The sequence below is a fragment of the Cavia porcellus genome, unplaced genomic scaffold, assembly GCF_034190915.1.
Source record: "Cavia porcellus strain 051 isolate PalLab524CR breed Dunkin Hartley unplaced genomic scaffold, mCavPor4.1 scaffold_3, whole genome shotgun sequence".
Taxonomy (NCBI): domain Eukaryota; kingdom Metazoa; phylum Chordata; class Mammalia; order Rodentia; family Caviidae; genus Cavia; species Cavia porcellus.
This window is the reverse complement of record NW_026947486.1, coordinates 94977443-95001471: the sequence shown is the minus strand read 5'-3', so window position 1 is coordinate 95001471 and position 24029 is coordinate 94977443. Positions and strand designations below refer to the sequence as shown.

The 24029-nt window shown below is 41.9% G+C and overlaps 1 protein-coding gene and 1 long non-coding RNA gene across 2 annotated transcripts in view; both read left to right on the top strand.

The window, feature by feature from the left end:
* Window positions 1-20974, top strand: part of LOC106025919 (uncharacterized) — an 86786-nt gene extending 65812 nt beyond the window's left edge. The window contains exons 7-10 of the long non-coding RNA XR_001199509.3: window positions 3475-3711; window positions 7893-8099; window positions 11308-11548; window positions 20716-20974. This is a non-coding gene — a long non-coding RNA (uncharacterized LOC106025919). The remainder of the gene's footprint in view (window positions 1-3474; window positions 3712-7892; window positions 8100-11307; window positions 11549-20715) is intronic.
* Window positions 13938-16260, top strand: LOC100721380 (eukaryotic translation initiation factor 4B-like). The gene is given in 4 exon segments (XM_063246428.1): window positions 13938-15162; window positions 15164-15377; window positions 15380-15433; window positions 15436-16260. Coding segments are annotated over 4 exon segments (1833 nt in total). The 5' UTR covers window positions 13938-13968; the 3' UTR covers window positions 15807-16260.
* Window positions 20975-24029: the final 3055 nt, after the last annotated feature.

Genomic DNA, 24029 nt, shown 5'->3' with positions numbered 1-24029 from the left:
CCACTGTGCGCTTTATTAGAGGACTTCACTCCAAGTAAAACACAGGAATTTCTGTGCAGAATTACTTGTTGTGTTTTTGTCCTTTGGGAGCTTTCACTAGGTGTCACTCTGCTCTGGCACTTGCATCCTTGTAGCAGGTATAAAGCACAAGTGAAAGAGTTCCTAGTGATGAGTTACAAGAACTGGAATACATAGTGAGACTCTGATACTGTTAGGCAGAAATGTGTCTAGAATTATTTGAGGACTTAGAAAGCCCGAAAAGTGGTTGCTCTTATTCAAGCAAACAATTCCGGAAAGCTTTTCTTTAGGAGAGATTTCAAAAACCCACCAATACTCCCCATATTGTGGTGAGTCCAAACAAAAAGTATCTCATACACCTTAATCTATTGTTGAATCTTTAACATGACTAAAGAAGTGGTATTGGTCAGCAATTTTAAGAAACTCAAGGAAAATTTTTGAAAAACAAAAGTATTTAATATCCTTCTTGGAGACATGTAGCACCACCTGCGACAATCCCTCACTCCCCCAGACATGACCATTCCAATGTGTATACTGTAAGGATGCACAGCTGTTTCTTGAAAGGCAAAAAGCATTCATGAAAGCTGATGTTAGTGTGGATGGTGAAATAAGGAATACAAGATTCCATGTCTGCACAGAAGCATCAAAGGTCGAAGAGTGAACCTGTAAAATATTACAGAGACTACCTTTACACAGCTGTGCATCTCTTCAAAAACTTTAACTTTGGAAGGCTTCAACAGAAAATTTTTGACAATTTTTTTTTAGTTTCTTGCTTTTTAGAAATGGTGCTTTGGTGTTTTAAATTGCCTGTTTGCAATGAAAGACACTGACTCTTAAAAGTTTTAGAAAAAAACCAATAAGATGAATAAATTGTCCTTTGAAAGAAAGAATTACATAGAATAACCCTTATCCAATCGTATGACCCTGATGAAAAGAAAAAATACATCCAAACCACAGCACTTAAAATTAAAGTAAAAAATTAAAGACAACAAATTCCATAGAAATCTTCAGGAATAAGAGTAATTACCTTGCAAATGTATACTGTAACAGATTAGAGAATTCAAAAGAAATACACACACACACACACACACACACACACACACACACACACAGAGAGAGAAAAACTACCAAGAAAAAATAAGTAGACTAAAAAAAATCCATTGACGGGAAATGAAATGGAAGATGCAATGTAAAAACATAACAAGGAAATTCTAGGTCTTGGTGGATGCAGTGCACAGTTCTGTAACCCCTTTAATGAAAACCTATCACTAGTACTCCCCAACAGTTTTACAAAATTGAAAGGATTACTCTGAGAACCATTCCTGGGATGAGCCCATTACCATGGTCCCTAAATCAAGAAATGTCCAAATCAAACCAAAAAAAGAAAACTAAATCACAATTTTCAATGAACAAAACACATACTTCCTGAAGAAAATGCTGGTAACAAGAATGTAACTAACTCATCGAAAAGAGAATACAACCTGATGAAGTAGGATTTCTTTCGGGGACACACGTGTTGTCATGTGAATGTGTGAGTTTGAGAGATTCCAATGTTTAAGGATCCTAATGTTTGCTTTCTTTCTTTTGCACTTTTAAAGGCAGACTTTTAAGATCTCTCCTCCTACTCAGACAGGGTCAACGCAAGTCGGTACCCAGAGAGTTAGTGCCTCAAAATCAAACTTTAGGAGACAAGCTTTTCATTCTGCAGATTTGAAGGATTGAAACAACAGTCTTTACAGTGATGTAGAGGACATTCCTTTCTGTTTTACACTGAGTCTAATGGGTATCAGAATTTGGAATAACACAGACTCAGCCTCCAAGATCACTGAGATTACAAGACATGTTCATTACAGACAGGCTTCATGGAACTAGGATAAAACTATGTGACTAAGAATACCAATTTTTAAAGAATATATATATTTACATAATAGTTATAGACCATATGAATGTAAGTGTGTATCTATGGAGATGAATAGGTTTCTCTGGATAAAAATGATAAAGGAGAACCTAGCATTTTGATCACAACCCACTAATGAAGACCATTGTGATAATGGGGAACGAAACTCCTGACCTACCATGTCCAGGATAAGTTTTCTTCCCTAAAACAGAATGCACTTTATGAACAATGAAGGTTCAGAGTAGACTATATTTATGGACAGAAAGAAAGCTTCTGTGGGAGAGAGACAGAAGGGATCCCGAGCAGGTTGCCAAGGACTCTGATTTTTGCCGGGACTTTTATAGAGTAAAATCATGAGATTAAATGGGTCAAAGGTGGGGAAAAAATGGGAATTTGCAAGGTGAGAGACAACTGGGTTCACCCAGTAATATTAATGGCTCAGGTACAATTGATTAAATCAGGAACAAATGGAGAATAGAGGCACAGAATAAGCTGGCATGCTTTGCAGCCTGAGGCTTCGTGTAAGGTTGAGAGGCTGACTCCTGACTTCCTCAGGGTGATGGAGAACTATCTGAGTTACCAATGCTTGATATGTGCATGTATTTGTTTTGCTTCTCTCTTGAGATCTGGCCATAGCAGGGGGTGTTTGTTTCTTCCTAGGCTGCAAGGTATGTGAACCTGTACTCTGGCTCCTTTGAGGGCTCAGCCCTGTCAGAACGCCTGTTATTTCTCACTAACTCAGCTTCCTGTGACAGCTACAGTCAGGAGGCTGAGACAAAGAGGATCCTTGAATTTAGAGATTCTTAGGCTTTTACAAAGTGAGTTCAAAGTAAGAGTTCAAAGTAAGTCGAAACCCCATAGGAACCCTTGCCTTTTTTTTTTTCTTACCAGTACCAGGGATTGAACTCATGACCATGCACTTCCAAGGCAGGTACTTGTGGCGCTGGTCTAAATCCCCAGCCAGAGACCTTGTCTTAAAAAGAAAAATAACCATTGTGAATCTCTAATACTATGTTTTTAAATTTTGTATTATCCTTTTTCTTTTTTTCCTTTTAAAATAAAAGAAGAGTTATCACTGTGTACTACACAGGTTTATGATGAGGCCTGACTCTTCACGAACACATGGCTATTTCCTGAATCCCTCTGATGGTCTATGTTGAGTTATCAAGGAGACATATAAGAGCTATCCCTAATAGAACACAACAAACAAAATGCAGAACACAGCCCTGGGAACACGGGACAGGACACTTACTGGGACAAAATGCTTTTATTCCATTCTTCAAGGATAAATACATGGGCCAAAATCATCTGTCCAGCTTGAATATATACGCATTGAATATATGAGTCCCTCCAGGTAAGCACTGCTCAGCCTTCAGGGTGTGAGGCCCCCCTAAAGTCAGCCTGTGGGGAACACACAGGGACTGGGGCTCAGCTCAGAAAGTGCAGTGGGGCTTTCAGGAAACCTGAACATTCAGTCAGGAGCAAGCAAGGAACACACTGCAGCCTGGAGTTGTTCCTCAGGAAGCCCAGAGTTTTAAGTATTTCATTTTCCTTCCTAGGCATTGTTCCCTGTGCCTTGGTCATCAATACCAAGAAGACAATTTGATGATCTAGAGCAATCTGGCTTGATCATTCTATGTCTCTTGGAGGTAGAATGCTGGCTGAAGAAGAACAATAAGAGGAAGACTGGACCTTTGAAACTGGTTCCAGATTAAGAATGGCTGGTGCTGAGTTTCATTAGGAAAAAACCAAAAAGGAATGAAGAAAGAAAGAAAAAGACAAGCTGTCTGATGACAGTGAGTACCTTAGACTTCACTATTACAAAATTATTAAAATGTTAATTTTCTTTTCATATTTGTGGAGCTGGGAAGACGTCATAGGACCTTGAGTATCAAATCTATACTGACATCAACTTGAAAGCCAAAGCACTATACTAACAGTGGTTCCATGTTCTCTAGAGAAGCAATGGATAAGGTTCTTTTAGGTTTGTCTTTGTCTTTTTCAGCGTTTTTTGCAACCGCGAAGGGCGGAGGGAGAGAGGAGGGACACTGGGTATTTGGCGCTTGCAGAGCAACACTGCCATCGTGCGGAACAGGTTTCATGAAGCCCCAAGTGCAGAGCAGCTCCTCCATGAAGAGCAGGAACCAGCAAAGAAAGCAGGGCTTCCCGATATCACACAGAGCCAGATCCAAGTTGTCTTCCACCCTTTTTTTGTGAGGCCACCATGAGAAAGGCAGAGGTGCGGAGTGTTGGAGCAAAACTTGGAGAGTGAGGGAGCAGGACTGAAAGTTTAGCTATCACTTGGATCAGTCTGCACCCCCACCCCCACTTCCTGTAATGGCGGCTCCAGGCAGTTGCGGGTCCACTCCGGGTCCCTCAGTCCACACTCCAAGGCAGCGCCAGTGTGTACAGCTCTTGTGGGACCTTGGAAAGAAGGAAACCCCGTCTGGAGCCATAGGCCCTACTAATTCACTACAAGTAGAATCTTTGGCGACAGTTGAGTATCACAGCAAGGAAGCCATAATGGCGCATGGTATGAGGTAAGTGGTTTCGCATGATGGCAGCATTGCTCTGCGGATGAGTGCCATGGAACTCTTCTCCCGCCCTTCCTGTTGCAAAAAAACAAGTCAAAGAGTGAAAAATGCCTGGAAACATGGCTGCCTTGTACTTTAACTGGCCCGGGGCACCAGCTCACTGTGTGGGGCTTTTGCTCTGGTTTTTGGATGCCCATAGCCAGGTTCCTTCTTTGGGACTCTCCTAATGTGTCAGGATGCATCTGAACATTGCTGATGCCCTGTTACAGAACCTGGAGGTTGGAAGGCCAGTTGCCAGGGTCCGGAGCACAGGCATTCTCATCCAGTAGGACATGTGCAAGGCTGAGGATGCTTTCCACTGTTTGCAGTGTTAGAGGATTTCACGCCAAGTGAAACACAGGAATTTATGTGCGAATTATTTGTTGTGTTTTTGTGCTTTGTAGCTTCCACTTGGTGTCACTCTGCTCTAGCACCTGCATGCTTGTAGCAGGTATAAAGCAAAAGTGACAAAGAGAGTTCCTCGTTCCACATTATAGGAACTGGAATATTCAATGAGATTGTCAGTTATATAGAAATGTGTCTAGACTTGCTTTAGGAATTTTAAGCCGCAAAAGTGGTTCCTACTATTCAAGCAAAAAATTCTAGAGAGTTTTTCTTAAGAAGAGAGTTTAAAAAGCCACAAATAATGCCTATATTTTGGTGACTTCAAACAAAAAGCATCTCGTTCTCCTTCATCAATTTTTGATGCTTACAGATGAGTAAAGAAGTGGTATTGGTCATTACTTTTAAGGAACACAAGGAAAAATTTTAAAAAAACAACAAGTATTTAATATCCTTGTTGGAGACATGTAGCACCAACTGTGACACCCTCTCACTCCCACACACTTGACCATTTCGAGTTGCATACTATAAGGATGCACAGCTGTTTCTTGAAAGGCAAAAAGCATTCATGAAAACTGATGTTAGTGTGGATGGTGAAATAAGGAATACAAGACTTCATGTCTGCACAGAAGCATCAAAGGGCCAAGGGTGAACTTGTAAGATATTACAGAGACTACCTTTACACAGCTGTGCATCTCCTCAGAACTTTAGCTTTGGAACACTTCATCAGAAAAGACAATTTTTTTAGTTTCTTGCTTTTTAGAAATGGTGCTTTGGCACTTTACACTGCCTGTTTGCAATGAATGACACTGACTCTGAAGTTTTAGAAAAATACCAATGAGATAAATAAATTTTCCTTTGAAAGAATGAACTGCATAGAAAAACCCTTATCCAATCATATGACCCTCCTGAAAAGAAAAAATAAATCCAAATCACAGCATTTAAAATTAGAGTAAAAAATTGAAGAATGATAACAAATTCCATAGAAATCCTCAGGAATAGGAGTAAATGCCTTGCAAAGGTATACTGTAATAGATTGCAGAATTCAGAAGAAACACACACACACACACACACAAAATACCAAGAAAAAATAAATAGCCTAAAAGAAATCCATTGACGGCAAATGAAATGGAAGATGTATTGTAAAAACATAACAATTAAGGAAATTCTTGGTCTTGGTGGATGCAGTGCACAGTTCTGTAACCCCTTTAACGAAAACCTATCACTAGTACTCCCCAATAGTTTTACAAAACTGAAACAATTACTCTGATAACCAATTCATGGGACGAGCCATTGCCATGGTCCCTAAATCAAGTAATGTCCAAACCAAAAAAAAAAAAGAAAACTAAATAATTTTTAATGAACAAAACACATACTTCCAGAAGGAAATGCTAGTAACAAGAATGTAACTAACTCATCGAAAAGAGAATGCAACCTGATGAAGTAGGATTTCTTTAGGGAACACACGTGTTGTCATGTGAATGTGTGAGTTTGACAGATTCCAATGTTTAAGGATCCTAATTTTTGCTTTATTTTCTTTGGCATTTTAAAGGCAGACTTTTAAGTTCTCTTCTACTACGTAGACATGGTCAACGCAAGTTGGTACCCAGAGAGTTAGTGCCTCAAAATTAACCTTTCGGAGACTAAGGTCATTCTCCAGAGTTGAAGGATTGAAACAACAGCCTTTGCACTTAGACACATCCCTTTCTATTTTTCACTGAGTCTAGTGAGTTTCACAATTTGGAATAACACTGCCTCAGCCTCCAAGATTGCTGAGATTATGGACATGCGGTAGGCTTCATGGAACTAGGATAAAAATATGTGACTATGAATACCAATTTTTAAAGGATGTATATACATATTTAAATAATGTATATAGACCGTATGTGTGTTAGTGTGTATGTACGGAGATGAATAGGTTTTCATGGCTAAAAATGATAAAGGAGAACCTAGCATTTTGATCACAACCCAGTAATGAAGACCATTGTCATAATGGGGAATGAAACTCCTGACCCACCATGTCCAGTACGAGTTCATGTTGTCTAAAAGAGAATGAATTTTAGGAACAGTGCAAGTTAAGAGTAGAATATATTTAAGGAGAGAAAGAAAGCTTCTGTTTGAAAGAGAGAGAAGGGGTCCCAAGCAAGTGGCAAGGACTCTGATTTTTCCAGGAACCTTTATAGAGTAAAATCATGAGATTAAGTGGGTCAGAGGTGGGGAAAAATGGCAATTTACAAGGTGACAGACAACTGTGTTCACCCATTAAGATTAGTGGCTCAGGTACAATTTATTAAATCGGGAACAAATGGGGAACAGAGGCACAGAATAAGTTGGCATGCTTTCCAGCCTGACCCTTCCTGTAAAGTTGGGAGGCTGACTCCTGACTTCCTCAGGGTGATGGAGAACTATCTGGGTTACTGATCCTTGGTATGTGGGTGTATTTGCTTTGCCTTCTGTCTTGAGATCTGGCCCATAGCAGGAGGTATTTAGTTCTTCCTAGGCTGCAAGGTATGTGAACTTGTGCTCTGGCTCCTTTGAGGCCTCAGCCCTGTCAGAATGCCTGTTATTTCTCACTAACTCAGCTTCCTGTGACAGCAACTCTCATGAGGGTGAAGCAGGAGGTTCTTTGAATTTCCAGAGTTTTAGGCTTTTACAAAGTGAGTTCAAAGCCAGCCTAGGAGACATTTAAGAGCTCTCCCTACCAGAAAACAATAATGGACCATCACCATGGGAACATGGGATAGACCACTAAGTGGGAGAAAATGCTGCTACTCCATTCTTCAAGGATAAATACATGGGCCAAAATCTTCTCTCTGACATGAATATATGAATGTTCAACATATGAGTCCCTCCAGGTAAACACTGCTCAGCCATCAGGGTGTGAGGCCCCCCTAAAGTCAGCCTGTGGGGAACACACAGGGACTGGGGCTCAGGTCAGAAAGTGCAGTGCCACTTTCAGAAACTTTAAATTTGTTTTAGGAGGAAGTAAGGAGGCACTCTGGAGCCTAGATTTGTTCCTCAAGAAGCCCAGAATTTTAAGTATTTTATCTTCCTTCCTATAGATCCCTGTGGCTTGGCCATCAATACCAAGAAGAAAATTTGATGATCAAGAGAATTCTCTGGAGGTAGAATATTGAGGGAAGAAGAACAATAACAGGAAGACTGGATATTTGAAAGTGATTCCAGAAAACAAAAGCTAGTGCTGGTTCAATTTGGAAAAACAAAAACAAAATGAAGGAAGAAAGAATAAGACCAGCTGTCTGATGACAGTGAGTAGCTAAGACTTCACTATTACAAACTTGTTAAAATGTTAATTTTTCTTTTCAAATTCAAGGAGCTGGGGAGAGGTCACAGGACCTTGAGTATCAAATCTATACCAATATCAAGTTAAAAGCCAAAGCACTATACTACCAGTGGTTCCATAGTTTCTCTAGTGAAGCACTGAGTAGGGCTCTCATAGGTTTTGTGTTTGTCTTTTTTAGCGTTTTTTCCAACGGGGAAGGGCGGAGGGAGAGAGCAGAGGAGATTGGGTATTCTGCACTTGCGGAGCAACACTGCCATCTTGCGGAAGAAGTTTCATGAAGCACCAAGTGCAGAGCAGCTCCTCCATGAAGAGCAGGAACCAACAAAGAGAGCAGGGTTCCTGATATCACACAGAGCCAGATCCAAGTTGTCTTCTACCCTTTTTATGTGAGACCAGCAGAAGAAAGGCAGAGATGCTTAGTGTTCCATCAAAACTTGGAGAGTTAGGGACCGGGACTGAAAGTTTAGCTGTCACTTGGGTCCATCCCCTCCCCCTCTCCCACTTCCTGTGATGGCCAGGACTTCCTGTAATGGCGGCTCCAGGCAGCTGCAGGTCCTCTCCGGGTCCCTCAGTCCCCACTCCAAGGCAGCACCAGTATGTACTGCTCTTGTGGGACCTTTCAAGGAAGGAGGCCCAGTCTGCAGGCAAAGCCAATACTAATTCACTACAACTAGAATCTCCCCCAACACTTGGGTATGGCAGCAATGAAGCCATAATGGCCCTGAGTGTGAGGAAATTAATTCCGCAGGATGGCAGCATTGCGCCGTGGCCGAATCTTACTGAACTCTTCTCCCGCCCTTCCCATTGGAAAAAAGCAACTCAAAGATTCAAAAAGTCCAGGAAAGATGGCTGCCTTGTACTTTACCTGGCCTGGTGCCACCAGCTCACTGTGGCAGGGGTCTTGTAGTGTGGTTTTTGGAGGTGCTTAGCCACATTCCTTCTTTGGGACTCTCCTGATGTATCAGAATGCCTGTGAACATTGCTGATGCCCTGTTATGGATCCTGGAGAGTGGAAGGCCCCTTGTCAGCCAGCAGGGCCCAGGGCTTCTGATGCAGGAGGATATGTGCAAGGTGAGGATGCTTTCCACTGTGCTCACTGGTAGAGGATTTCACTCCAAGTGAAACACAGGAATTTATGTGCGGAATTATTTGTTGTGTTTTTGTCCTGTGGAAGCCTCTTTTTGGTGTCATTCTGCTCTGGAGCCTGCATCATTGTATGGGGTATAAAGCACAAGGGACAAAGAGAGTTCCTAAGGACATGTTACAGGAACTGGAATACTTAGAGAGATTATCAATTATACAGAAATGTGTCTAGACTTATTTCAGGAATTAAAAGCCCCAAAAGTGGTTCCTCCTATTTAGGCAAAGAATTCTAGATTATTTTTCTTAAGGAGATATTTCAAAAAAGCAACGAATACTTTGCTTTTTATGGTGAATCTAAACCAAAAGCATCATGTACAACTTTACCTATTTTTGAAGCTTAAAGATAACTAAAGATGTGCTATTGGTCAGCAATGTTAAGAAACACAAGGAAAATTTTGAAAGACAAGTATTTACTTCCTTGTTGGACACACATAGATCTTTGTACTGATGTAGAGCATATCACTTTTTATATTATACTGAGTTTAGTGGGTTTCAAAATTTGGAATAACATTTCTACAACCTCCTAGAACGCTGAGATTACAGACATGAGGTAAACTTCATGCAACTAGATTATTTTAGATACTAAGAATATCAATTTTTAAAAAATATACATATATTTACTTAATATGTATAAAATGTATGTCTGTAAGTCAGTATATATGGAGATGAAGAGGTTTTTATGTGTAAATACAATAATTGAGAACTCAGCATTTGATCAAACCCACTAATGTAGGCCATTGTGATATAGGGGAATAAAACTCCTTACCTACCATAGCAGTGCGAATTCCTGTTCCTGCAAACAGTAGAATGAATTTGAGGAATAATAATGGTTAAGGGTAGAATATATATATGGTGAGAAAGAAAGCTTCCTTCTGAGAGAGACAGAAGGGGTCCTGAGCAGGTTGTCAAGGACTTTTATCTTTGCAGGGACTTTTATAGTGTAAAATCATGAGATTAAAGGGGTCAAAGGTGGGGAAAATGGGAATTTTCAAAGTGGGAGTGAACTGTGAATAGCCAGTAATATTAATTGCTCAGGTAAAATTGATTAAGTCAGGAACAAATGGGGAACGGAGGCACAGAATAAGCTGGCATGCTTTCCAGCCTGACCCTTGCTGTAGGGGTAGGAGGCTGACTCCTGACTTTCTCAGGGTGATGGAGAACTATCTGGGTTACTAATTCTTGGTATGTGGTATATGTGCTTTGCCTTCTGTCTTGAGATCTGGCCCATAGCAAGAGGAATTTGTTCCTTTCAAGGCTGCAAGATATGTGAACGTGTGCTCTGGGTCCTTTGAGGGCTCAGCCCTGTCAGATTGGCTGTTATTTCTCACTAACTCAGCTTTCTTGGATAGCTATAGTCAGCAGGCTGAGGCAGGAGGATCCTTGGATTTCGAGAGTTTTAGGCTTTTGCAAAGTGAGTTCAAAGCCACCCCAAACTGCATATGAGACCTTGTCTTAAAAAGAAAAAAGAGCATGGTGAATCTGTAATATTACGTTTTTAAATTTTGTATCATCCTTTTTTTCCTTTTAAAACAAAAGAACAGTTACCACTGTGTAATACAAAGGTTTAAGAGGGGGCCTGAATCTTCGCGAGGGCATGGCTACTTCCTAAATCGCGCTGATGATACATGTTGAGTTATCAAGGAGACATGTACCAGCTGTGCCTAACAGAAAACAACAAACAACATACAGACTACAGCCCTGGGAACACAGGACAGGCCACTGACTGGGAGAAAATGCTTTTATTCCATGCTTCAAGGATAAATACATGGGCCAAAATCATCTCTCCAGCATGAATATATACACATTGAATATATGCGTCCCTCTAGGTAAACACTGCTCAGCCTTCAAGGTGTGAGGCCCCCCTAAGGTCAGCCTGTGGGGTACACACAGGGACTGGGGCTCAGGTCAGAAACTGCAATGGGACTGCAGGATACCTGGAATCTGAGTCAGGAGCAAGCAAGGAAGCACACTGCAGCCTGGAGTTGTTCCTCAGGAAGCCCGAGTTTTAAGTATTTCATTTTCCTTCCTAGGCATTGATCCCTGTGGCTTGGTCATCAATACCAAGAAGACAATTTGATGATCAAGAGCAATCTCTCTTGATCATTCTACCTCTCTTGGAGGTAGAATGCTGGGTGAAGAAGGACAATAAGAGGAAGACTGGAGCTTTGAAACTGGTTCTAGAAAAAAAAGGCTGGTGCTGAGTTCCATTTGGAAAACAACAACAACAACAAAAAGGAATGAAGAAAGAAAAATACAAGCTGTCTGATGACTGTGAGTACCTTAGACTTCACTATTACAAAATTATTAAAATGTTAATTTTCTTTTCATATTTTGTGGAGCTGGGAAGACGTCATAGGACCTTGAGTACCAAATCTATACTGTCATCAACTTGAAAGCCAAAGCACTACACTAACAGTGGTTCCATATTTTCTCTGGTGAAGCACTGAGTAGGGTTCCTATAGGTTTGTCTTTGGCTTTTTTAGCGTTTTTTGCAACCGCGAAGGGCGGAGGGAGAGAGGAGGGGACACTGGGTATTTGGCACTTGCAGAGCAACACTGCCATCGTGCGGAAGAAGTTTCATGAAGCCCCAAGTGCAGAGCAGCTCCTCCGTGAAGAGCAGGAGCCAGCAAAGAAAGCAGGGCTTCCTGATCTCACACAGAGCCATATCCAAGTTGTCTTCTACCGTTTCTTTGTGAGGCCAGCAGAAGGAAGCCAGAGATGCGGAGTGTTGGAGCAAAACTTGTAGAGTAAGGGAGCAGGACTGAAACTTTAGCTGTCACTTGGATCAGTCTCCACCCCCACCCCCACTTCCTGTAATGGCGGCTCCAGGCAGCTGCAGGTTTATTAGTGGTCCCTCAGCCCCCACTCCAAGGCACCACCAGTGTGTACTGCTCTTGTGGAACCTTGAAATGAAGTAAGCCCAGTCTGGAGCCAAAGTCGGTACTAATCACTACATGTAGAATATTCCTAACAGTTGCTTATAACATCAAGGAAGCTATAATGGCGCTGGGTATGAGGAAAGTCCTTCCGCACGATGGCAGCATTGCTCCATGCTAAATCTTACTGAACTCTTCTCCCGCCCTTCCTGTTGTCAAAAAACAAGTCAAAGAGTGAAAAAGTCCAGGAAAGATGGCTGCCTTGTAGTTTACCTTGCCTGGTGCCACCAGCTCACTGTGTGGGGCTTTTGCTCTGGTTTTTGAGGCCCTTAGCCACATTTCTTCTTGGGGACTCTCCTGAGTTTTCAGGATGCATCTGAACATTGCTGATGGCCTGTTACAGAACCTGGAGGGTGGAAGGTCAGTTGGCATCCAGCAGAGCACAGGGATTCTGATGCAGGAGGACATGTACAAGTCTGAGGATGCTTTCTATGGTGGGCTGTGTTAGAGGATTTCACTCCAAGTGAAACACAGGAATTTATGTGGTGAATTAATTTTGTGTTTTTGTGCTTTGGGAGCTTCCACTTGTTGTCACTCGACTCTGGCGCCTGCATCCTTGTAGCAGGTATAAAGCTGAAGTGACAAAGAGAGTTCCTAGTTATAAGTTACTGGAATTGGAATACTTAAACTGTCAATTGCAGAGAAATGTGTCTAGACTTATTTGCAGAATTAGAAAGCCCCAATAGTGGGTCTTCCTATTCAAACAAAGAATTCTGGAGAGTTTTTCTTAAGGGGAGATTTCAAAAAGCCACAGATATTCCCCATTTTGTGGTGAGTCCAAACAAAAAGCATCTCGTTCACCTTCATCAATTTTTGACACTTAAAGATGACTAAAGAAGTGGTATTGTTCTGCAATTTTAAGAAACTCAAGGAAAATTCTGAAAAACAAAAGTATTTAATATCCTTGTTGGAGACATGTAGCACCACCTGCAACACCCCCTCACTTCCACACACATGACCATTCCAATGTGTATACTGTAAGGATGCACAGCTGTTTCTTGAAAGGCAAAAAGCATTCATGAAAACTGATGTTAGTGTGGAGGATGAAATAAGGAATACAAGGCTCCATAAATACCTTGCGAATGTATACTGTAACAGATTATAGAATTCAAAAGAAACACACACACACACACACACACACACACACACACAAAGAAAAACTACCAAGAAACTGGTTCTAGAAAAAAAAGGCTGTTGCTGAGTTTCATTTGGAAAAAAACAAAAAGGAATGAAGAAAGAAAGAAAAAGACAAGCTGTCTGATGACCGTGAGTACCTTAGACTTCACTATTACAAAATTATTAAAATGTTAATTTTCTTTTCATATTTTGTGGAGCTGGGAAGACGTCATAGGACCTTGAGTATCAAATCTATACTGACATCAACTTGAAAGCCAAAGCACTATACTAACAGTGGTTCCATGTTCTCTAGAGAAGCAATGGATAAGGTTCTTTTAGGTTTGTCTTTGTCTTTTTCAGCGTTTTTTGCAACCATGAAGGGCGGAGGGAGAGAGGAGGGGACACTGGGTATTTGGCGCTTGCGGAGCAACACTGCCATCCTGCGGAAGAGGTTTCATGAAGTCCCAAGTGCAGAGCAGCTCCTCCATGAAGAGCAGGAACCAGCAAAGAAAGCAGGGCTTCTGGATATCACACAGAGCCAGATCCAAGTTGTCTTCCACCCTTTTTTTGTGAGGCCAGCAGAAGGAAGGCAGAGATGCGGAGTGTTGGAGCAAAACTTGGAGAGTCCCCTCTCCCAACATGGCGGCCTCAGCAAAAAAGAAGAATAAGAAGGCGAAGACTATCTCCCTAACAGACTTTCTGGCTGAGGATGGAGGGACCGGTGGAGGAACCACCTATGTTCCCAAACCAGTCAGCTGGGCTGATGAAACAGATGACCTGGAAGGAGATGTTTCAACCACTTGGCACAGTAACGATGATGATGTGTATAGGGCACCTCCAACTGACCGTTCCATCCTTCCCACTGCTCCACGAGCTGCTCGGGAACCTAATATTGACCGGAGCCGTCTTCCCAAATCGCCACCCTACACTGCTTTTCTAGGAAACTTGCCCTATGAAGTGACAGAAGACTCTATTAAGGAATTCTTTAGAGGCTTAAATATCAGTGCAGTGCGTTTGCCACGTGAATCCAGCAATCCAAACAGGTTGAAAGGTTTTGGTTATGGTGAATTTGAGGACCTGGATTCCCTGCTCAGTGCCCTGAGTCTCAATGAAGAGTCTCTAGGTAACAGGAGAATTCGAGTGGATGTTGCTGATCAAGCACAGGATAAAGACCGGGATGATCGTTCTTTCAGGCGAGATAGAAATCGAGATTCTGACAAAACAGACACAGACTGGAGGGCACGTCCTGCCACAGACAGCTTTGATGACTATCCACCAAGAAGAGGTGATGATAGCTTTGGCGACAAGTATCGAGATCGTTATGATTCAGACCGGTACCGTGATGGGTATCGGGATCGGGATGGCCCACGCCGGGATATGGGTCGATATGGAGGCCGAGATCGATATGATGACCCAGGCAGCAGAGACTATGATAGAGGCTATGATTCCAGAATAGGCAGTGGCAGAAGAGCCTTTGGTAGTGGGTACCGTAGAGATGATGATTACAGAGGAGGAGGAGACCGATATGAAGACCGGTATGACAGACGAGATGATCGACCTTGGGGCTCCAGAGATGATTACTCACGGGACGATTATAGGCCTGATGACAGAGGTCCCCCCCAAAGACCCAAACTGAACCTAAAGCCTCGGAGTACTCCTAAGGAAGATGACTCTTCTGCTAGTACCTCCCAGTCCAGTCGAGCAGCTTCTATCTTTGGAGGAGCAAAGCCTGTTGACAGGGCTGCCAGAGAAAGAGAAGTGAAAGAACGGCTACAAAAAGAGCAGGAGCAGCTGCAACGGCAGCTGGATGAGCCGAAACAAGAACGATGGCCTTCGGAAAAGACACCGAAGCTGGCGAAGTGAAGAAACTCAGGAACGGGAAAGACCAAGGACAGGAAGCGAATCATCACAGACTGGAATCTCAGCCCCATCTGGCAGAAGTAAGTTAGACCAGGGTGCCCGAAGAAGAGAGAGTGAGAAGTCTCTAGAAAATGAAACACTCAGTAAGGAGGAAGACTGTCACTCTCCAACTTCTAAGCCTCCCAAACCGATCAGCCTCTAAAAGTAATGCCAGCCCCTCCACCGAAGGAGAATGTGTGGGTGAAGTAAGTTCTAAAGCTCCTGCTTGATCTCAGAGCTCAGACACAGAGCACCAATCTCCTACAAGTGGTGGGGGGAAACTACCTCCAGCTCAGCCTTCTGAGGAGGGACCAGCAAGGAAAGATGAAAATAATGGAATGAGTACCCAAAAAGGCCAAACTGGGAACTCCATCCGTGGTCCAGGAGATGGAGGGAACAAAGACCATTGGAAGGAGTCAGATAGGAAAGATGGCAAAAAGGATCAAGACTCTAGATCTGCACCTGAGCCAAAGAAACTTGAGGAAAATCCAGCCTCCAAGTTCAGTTCTGCAAGCAAGTATGCTGCTCTCTGCATGGATGGTGAAGATGATAATGAAGGAGAAGACTACACTGAATAGACATCTACATCCTGTGCTTTCTCCTAGTCTTTCTCCACCCTGAAATTCAAGAGCAAATCAAACTTCTATCCAGTCAAGGCAAAATAAAGCTCACCATCTTCCTGGAGACTTTTCTTAACTTTTTTTTTTTTTAATGAAATTCTTTTGCATGCTGCTGCAGCCTTTTAAAGTATTGAAGTAACCGGAGAATCACCATTATAGTCAGAAACAGAGACTACAGCTTTTTAATGGAAAAATTGTGGTGTGTTCTTAGGATACCATGCAATTGCCTGTGTGATTAGTGCCTAGGGGTCTCCATTTAGCAAAAATGGTAATGACAGTGATACGATGTCTGGAGTGGTTGAGCAGTAGGGGAGGGATAAGGAACAGTGAGGTTTCTACCTTTTCATTCTTGTTGTGGCTTATATGAATTCTCAAGCATTATCTGAATAAATTTTCCATCCTTGGAAAGGTAGATTTTCTCTTTCAAATTGTTTGTCTCCAGGAGGCTGCCAACCCTTCCTCTTATTTTTATTCTGAGTTGATGGAGCCAGCCTAGGGGAAATGCCTTTAGTGTTTACCCCCTAGGGGTGTAGTTGGGAGTGTGTCTACAGGCCACTGAAGAATACAATTGCTTGGGGACCAAAATAATGGGGAAATTGTGCTTGGAGGAGAGATTTAGGGAGGTGATGGATTATTTTGCACCAGGTAGTAGGGGAAAGTGGTGTGACCTGATAAACACATGAATGGTTATTTCCTAGAGCAGGAAGCACTTAGGGGTCATGGGAATTCCATTCTTGTGTCTTGATTGTGTCCTTTCTCTTACCATTTCTGAAAGTTTAAATACATTTACATTCTTTGGAAACCTTGAAGCTTTAACACATCCAGACTCTTAGGGCCCAGCATGGTGGCCTACACCTGTCATTCCAGCACTTAGGAGGCTGAGACAGGCGGATTGCTGCAAGTTTGAGGCTAGCGTGGGCTACAAAGTGAGTTCAAGACCAGTCTGGACTATATAGTAATGAGACTGGCTCAGAAAACAAAACAAAAAAACATTTTTTTTTTCAGACTCCTAACAATCTCATGTTCTTCATGCTGCTCTAACCTCCCTAAAACTAGTCTCTAGATCTAAAGATGCAGCCTCTTAGGCAATTTTTTATCTCAGCCACTGGATGCTGTGACATGAAGAATCACTGCTTTTCTCAAAAAAAAAAAATCAGTTCTTTGATGTGTTTTAATTCATTCCTTCCCTTCTGCTCTGACCCCTTTTATAGATCAGAATGCTCTATGTTGATCTTTGGTGATGAATAAGTAGAGAAATAGGGACAGTTACATGGAAGCTTTTCTTACAATCTCAATTGGGGGAGCTGGGGGTTTAGTTTGTTTTCATAACTTTTCACTGAAGTCCCACACCAATGCTTGGGTTATAATATGGCCTAGGTCAGTGTGTGGCTTTCTGCTTGTGGGAGGGGATGTGGTTTTTAGCTTGAGAGAATAAATGATAAATATTTCACAAGGTCCTGTTTTCTCTTGGAACACAATAGCTTTAGTTGGGGGTCAGCTTGGTAAATAAGATTTCTTCTCACTGGGCAGTACTGGTGCTGCTGACAGATGATGGTTGGTCTCTTTATTTGCAAGGCTTTCTCCCATTGGTCCTAGGGTAGCCTTTCTGGCCCTGCAGAGGGTATGTGCCCTGTGACTGTGAGCTGCGGCAGTGGGCATAATGAGCCATTTACCTAGTGGACTAAAGGTATACCTAGTAAATTACCATTAATTGGTGGGGTTGGCAAGTAATTAGGACGCAGGCTTTTAGACATACCCAAAGTTGAACGGGTTTTCTTCTAAAACCATTGGTTGTAGATAATGAAAAGGTAGTTTACTCTCTTTACTTCTGCTCTTCTGAATAGTTGTATACAAAAAAGCTATTTTGTCCCACTCCCCTTCCTTGCCTCCACTAAATAGAAACAGGGACTGGTTTAGGTCTTCTGGATACGTGTAAAATTTGTACAAAAATATCTTCTATAAAAATGATTTGTAACCTGTAGACTTACTACCTGGGAGATGTCTTGAGATGTAAAATCCCATCCTTTGGGTTGTGGGTTTTTTTTGTTTTGGGTTTTTTGTTTTTGTGTTTGTTTTTCTCCAAATAAATTAGATGTTTAAAAAAACAAACACAAAAACAAAAACAAAAAAACTTGGAGAGTGAGGGAGCAGGACTGAAAGTTTAGCTGTCCCTTTGGTTCAGTCTCCACCCCCACCACCACTTCCTGTAATGGCGACTCCAGGCAGCTGCGGGTCCACTCCGGGTTCCTCAATCCCCACTCCAAGGCAGCGCCAGTGTGTACTGCTATTGTGGGACCTTTGAAAGAAGGAGGCCCAGTCTGCAGGCAAAGCCACTACTAATTCACTACAAGTAGAATCTCCCCCAACACTTGGGTATGGCAGCAATGAAGCCATAATGGCCCTGAGTGTGACGAAAGTAATTCCGCAGGATGGCAGCATTGTGCCTTGGCTGAGTCTTACTGAAGTCTTCTCCCGCCCTTCCCATTGGAAAAAAGCAACTCAAAGATTCAAAAAGTCCAGGAAAGATGGCTGCCTTGTACTTTACCTGGCCTGGTGCCACCAGCTCACTGTGGAAGGGGTCTTTTAGTGTGGTTTTGGGAGGTCCTTAGCCACATTCCTTCTTTGGGACTCTCCTGATGTATCAGGATGCCTCTGAACATTGCTGATGCCCTGTTATGGATCCTGGAGAGTGGAAGGCCCCTTGTCAGCCAGCAGGGCCCAGGGCTTCTGATGCAGGAGGATATGTGCAAGGTGAGGATGCTTTCCACTGTGCTCACTGGTAGAGGATTTCACTCCAAGTGAAACACAGGAATTTATGTGCGGAATTATTTGTTGTGTTTTCGTCCTGTGGAAGCCTTTTTTTGGTGTCATTCTGCTCTGGAGCCTGCATCATTGTATGGGGTATAAAGCACAAGGGACAAAGAGAGTTCCTAAGGACATGTTACAGGAACTGGAATACTTAGAGAGATTATCAATCATACTGAAATGTGTCTAGACTTATTTTAGGAATTAGAAAGCCCCAAAAGTGGTTCCTCCTATTTAGGCAAAGAATTCTAGAGCGTTTTTCTTAAGGAGATATTTCAAAAAAGCAACAAATACTCTGCTTTTTATGGTGAATCTAAACAAAAAGCATCACTTACGCCTTGACCTATTTTTGAAGGTTAAAGATAACTAAAGATGTGCTATTGGTCAGAAATTTTAAGAAACACAAGGAAAAATTTGAAAAACAAGTATTTACTTCTTTGTTGGACACACATAGATCTTTGTACTGATGTAGAGCATATCACTTTTTATATAACACTGAGTTTAGTGGGTTTCACAATTTGGAATAACATTTCTACAGCCTCCTAGAACGCTGAGATTACAGACATGAGGTAAACTTCATGCAATTAGATTAAAATACGAGACTAAGAATACCAATTTTTAAAACATATACATATATTTACTTAATATGTATAAAATGTATGTCTGTAAGTCAGTATCTATGGAGATGAAGAGGTTTTGATGTGTAAATACAATAATTGAGAACTCAGCATTTGATCAAAACCCACTAATGTAGGCCATTGTGATATAGGGGAATGAAACTCCTTACCTACCATATCCAGTATGAATTCCTGTTCTTTAAAAAAGTAGAATGAATTTGAGGAATAATAACGGTTAAGGGTAGAATATATTTATGGTGAGAAAGAAAGCTTCCTTCTGAGAGAGACAGAAGGGGTCCTGAGCAGGTTGCCAAGGATTTTTATTTTTGCAGGGACTGTTATAGAGTAAAATCATGAGATTTAATGGGTCAAAGGTGGGAAAAATGGGAATTTGCAAAGTGGGAGTGAACTGTGAACAGCCAGTAATATTAATTGCTCAGGTAAAATTGATTAAGTCAGGAACAAATGGGAAACTGAGGCACAGAATACTCTGGCATGCTTTCCAGCCTGACCCTTCCTGCAGGGGTAGGAGGCTGACTCCTGACTTCCTCAGGGTGATGGAGAACTATCTGGGTTACCAATCCTTGGTATGTGGTGTATTTGCTTTGCCTTCTGTTTTGAGATCTGGCCCATAGCAGGAGGAATTTCTTTTTTCCAAGGCTGCAAGATATGTGAACTTGTGCTTTGGCTCCTTTGAGGGTTCAGCCCTGTGAGATTAGCTGTTATTTCTCACTAACTCAGCTTTCTCAGATAGCTATAGTCAGGAGGTTGAGGCAGGAGGATCCTTGGATTTCGAGAGTTTTAGGCTTTTGCAAAGTGAGTTCAAAGCCACCCCAAACTGCATATGAGACCTTGTCTTAAAAAGAAAATAGAGCATTGTGAATCTCTAATATTATGTTTTTAAATTTTATATCATCCTTTTAATTCTTTTTTTCCTTTTAAAATAAAAGAACAGTTATCACTGTGTAATACAAAGGTTTATGAGGGGGCCTGAATCTTCACGAGGGCATGGCTATTTCCTAAATCCCGCTGATGATACATGTTGAGTTATCAAGGAGACATGTACGAGCTGTCCCTAACAGAAAACAACAAACAACATACAGATTACAGCCCTGGGAACACAGGACAGGCCACTGACTGGGAGAAAATGCTTTTATTCCATTCTTCAAGGATAAATACATGGGCCAAAATCATCTCTCCCGCATGAATATATACACATTGAATATATGAGTCCCTCCAGGTAAGCACTGCTCAGCCTTTAGGGTGTGAGGCCACCCCTAAAGTCAGCCTGTGGGGAACACACAGGGACTGGGGCTCAGCTTGAAAGTGCAGTGGGACTTTCCGGAAACCTGGACTCTAAGTCAGGAGCAAGCAAGGAAGCACACTGCAGCCTGGAGTTGTTCCTCAGGAAGCCCGAGTTTTAAGTATTTCATTTTCCTTCCTAGGCATTGATCCCTGTGGCTTGGTCATCAATACCAAGAAGACAATTTGATGATCAAGAGCAATCTCTCTTGATCATTCTACCTCTCTTGGAGGTAGAATGCTGGGTGAAGAAGGACAATAAGAGGAAGACTGGAGCTTTGAAACTGGTTCTAGAAAAAAAAGGCTGGTGCTGAGTTCCATTTGGAAAACAACAACAACAAAAAAAAGGAATGAAGAAAGAAACAAAATGACAAGCTGTCTGAGGACCGTGAGTAGTTTAGACTTCACTATTACAAAATTATTAAAATGTTAATTTTCATATTTGTGGAGCTGGCAAGACGTCATAGGACCTTGAGTATCAAATCTGTAAGGACATCAACTTGAAAGCCAAAGCACTACACTGACAGTGGTTCCATGTTCTCTAGAGAAGCAATGGATAAGGTTCTTCTAGGTTTGTCTTTGTCTTTTTCAGCGTTTTTTCCAACCGCGAAGGGCGGAGGGAGAGAGGAGGAGACACTGGGTATTTGGCACTTGCAGAGCAACACTGCCATCCTGCGGAAGAAGTTTCATGAAGCCCCAAGTGCAGAGCAGCTCCTCTGTGAAGAGCAGGAGCCAGCAAAGAAAGCAGGGCTTCCTGATGTCACACAGAGCCAGATCCAAGTTGTCTTCTACCCTTTCTTTGTGAGGCCAGCAGAAGGAAGGCAGAGATGCGGAGTGCTGGAGCAAAACTTGGAGAGTGAGGGAGCAGGACTGAAAGTTTAGCTGTTGCTTGGGTCCATCCCCACCCCCACCCCCACTTCCTGTAATGGCCAGGACTTCCTGTAATGGCGGCTCCAGGCAGCTGCAGGTTCATTAGTGGTCCCTCAGTCCCCACTCCAAGGCACCACCAGTGTGTACTGCTCTTGTGGAACCTTGAAATGAAGTAAGCCCAGTCTGGAGCCGAAGCCCGTACTAATCACTACATGTAGAATATTCCTGAACAGTTGCTTATAACATCAAGGCAGCTATAATGGCGCTGGGTATGAGAAAAGTCCTTCCGCACGATGGCAGCATTGCTCCATGCCAAATCTTACTGAACTCTTCTCCCGCCCTTTCTGTTGTCAAAAAACAAGTCAAAGAGTGAAAAAGTCCAGGAAAGATGGCTGCCTTGTAGTTTACCTGGCCTGGTGCCACCAGCTCACTGTGAGGGGCTTTTGCTCTGGTTTTTGGAGGCCCTTAGCCACATTCTTCTTTGGGACTCTCCTGATTTTTCAGGATCCATGTGAACATTGCTGATGCCCTGTTACAGAACCTGGAGGGTGGAAGGTCAGTTGTCATCCAGCAGAGCACAGGGATTCTGATGCAGGAGGACATGTACAAGTCTGAGGATGCTTTCTATGGTGGGCTGTGTTAGAGGATTTCACTCCAAGTGAAACACAGGAATTTATGTGGGGAATTAATTTTGTGTTTTTGTGCTTTGGGAGCTTCCACTTGTTGTCACTCGACTCTGGCGCCTGCATCCTTGTAGCAGGATTAGCTGAAGTGACAAAGAGAGTTCCTAGTTTTAAGTTACTGGAATTGGACTACTTAGTGAGACTGTCAATTGTAGAGAAATGTGTCTAGACTTATTTGTGGAATTAGAAAGCCCCAATAGTGGGTCTTCCTATTCAAACAAAGAATTCTGGAGAGTTTTTCTTAAGGGGAAATTTCAAAAAGCCACAGATACTCCCCATATTGTGGTGAGTCCAAACAATAAGCATCTCGTTCACCTCCATCAATTTTTGACACTTAAAGATGACTAAAGAGGTGGTATTGGTCTGCAATTTTAAGAAACTCAAGGAAAATTCTGAAAAACAAAAGTATTTAATATCCTTGTTGGAGACATGTAGCACCACCTGCGACAACCCCTCACTCCCCCAGACATGACCATTCCAATGTGTATACTGTAAGGATGCACAGCTGTTTCTTGAAAGGCAAAAAGCATTCATGAAAAGTGATGTTAGTGAGGATGGTGAAATAAGGAATACAAGACTCCTTGTCTGCACAGAAGCATCAAAGGGCTAAGGGTAAACCTGTAAGATATTACAGAGACTACCTTTACACAGCTTTGCATCTCCTCAAAAACTTTAGCTTTGGAACGCTTCAACTGAAAAGACAGTTTTTTTAGTTTCTTGCTTTTTAGAGATGGTGCTATGGCATTTGAAACTGCCTGTTTGCAATGAATGGCACAGACTCTGAAAAGTTTTAGAAAATAACCAATGAGATGAATAAATTGTCCTTTAAAGAATGAACTGCATAGAAAAACCCTGATCCTATCATATGACCCTCCTGAAAAGAAAAAACTACATCCGAATCACAGCACTTAATATTAGAGTAAAAAATTGAAGAATGATAACAAATTCCATAGAAATCTTCAGGAATAGGAGTAAATACCTTGCAAATGCATACTGTAACTGATTACAGAATTCAGAAGAAATACACACACACACACACACACACACACACACACACACACACACAAAGAAAAACTACCAAGAAAAAATACATAGCCTAAAAAAAAAAAAATCCATTGACGGGAAATTAAATGGAAGATGTAATGTAATAACATAACAATTAAGGAAATTCTAGGTCTTGGTGGATGCAGTGCACAGTTCTGTAACCCCTTTAATGAAAATCTATCACTATTACTCCCCAACAGTTTTACAAAATTGAAAGGATTACTCTGAGAACCATTCCTGAGATGAGCCATTACCATGGTCCCTAAATCAAGAAATGTCCAAACCAAAAAAAGAAAACTAAATCACAATTTTCAATGAACAAAACACATACTTCCTGAAGAAAATGCTGGTAATAAGAATGTAACTAACTCATCGAAAAGAGAATACAACCTGAAGAAGTAGGATTTCTTTTGGGGACACAGGTGTTGTCATGTGAATGTGTGAGTTGAGAGATTTCAGTGTTTAAGGGTCCTAATCTTTGCTTTCTTTCTTTGGCACATTTAAAGGCAGACTTTTAATATTTCTTCTACTACTCAGACAGGGTCAACGCAAGTTGGTACCCAGAGAGTTAGTGCCTCAAAATCAAACTTTAGGAGACAAGCTTTTCATTCTGCAGATTTGAAGGATTGAAACAACAGTCTTTACAGTGATGTAGAGGACATCCCTTTCTGTTTTACACTGAGTCTAGTGGGTTTCAGAATTTGGAATAACACTGCCTCAGCCTCCAAGATCGCTGAGATTACAGACATGTTCATTACAGACAGGCTTCATGGAACTAGGATAAAACTATGTGACTAAGAATACCAATTTTTAAAGAATATATACATTTACATAGCATGTATAGACCATATATGTGTAAA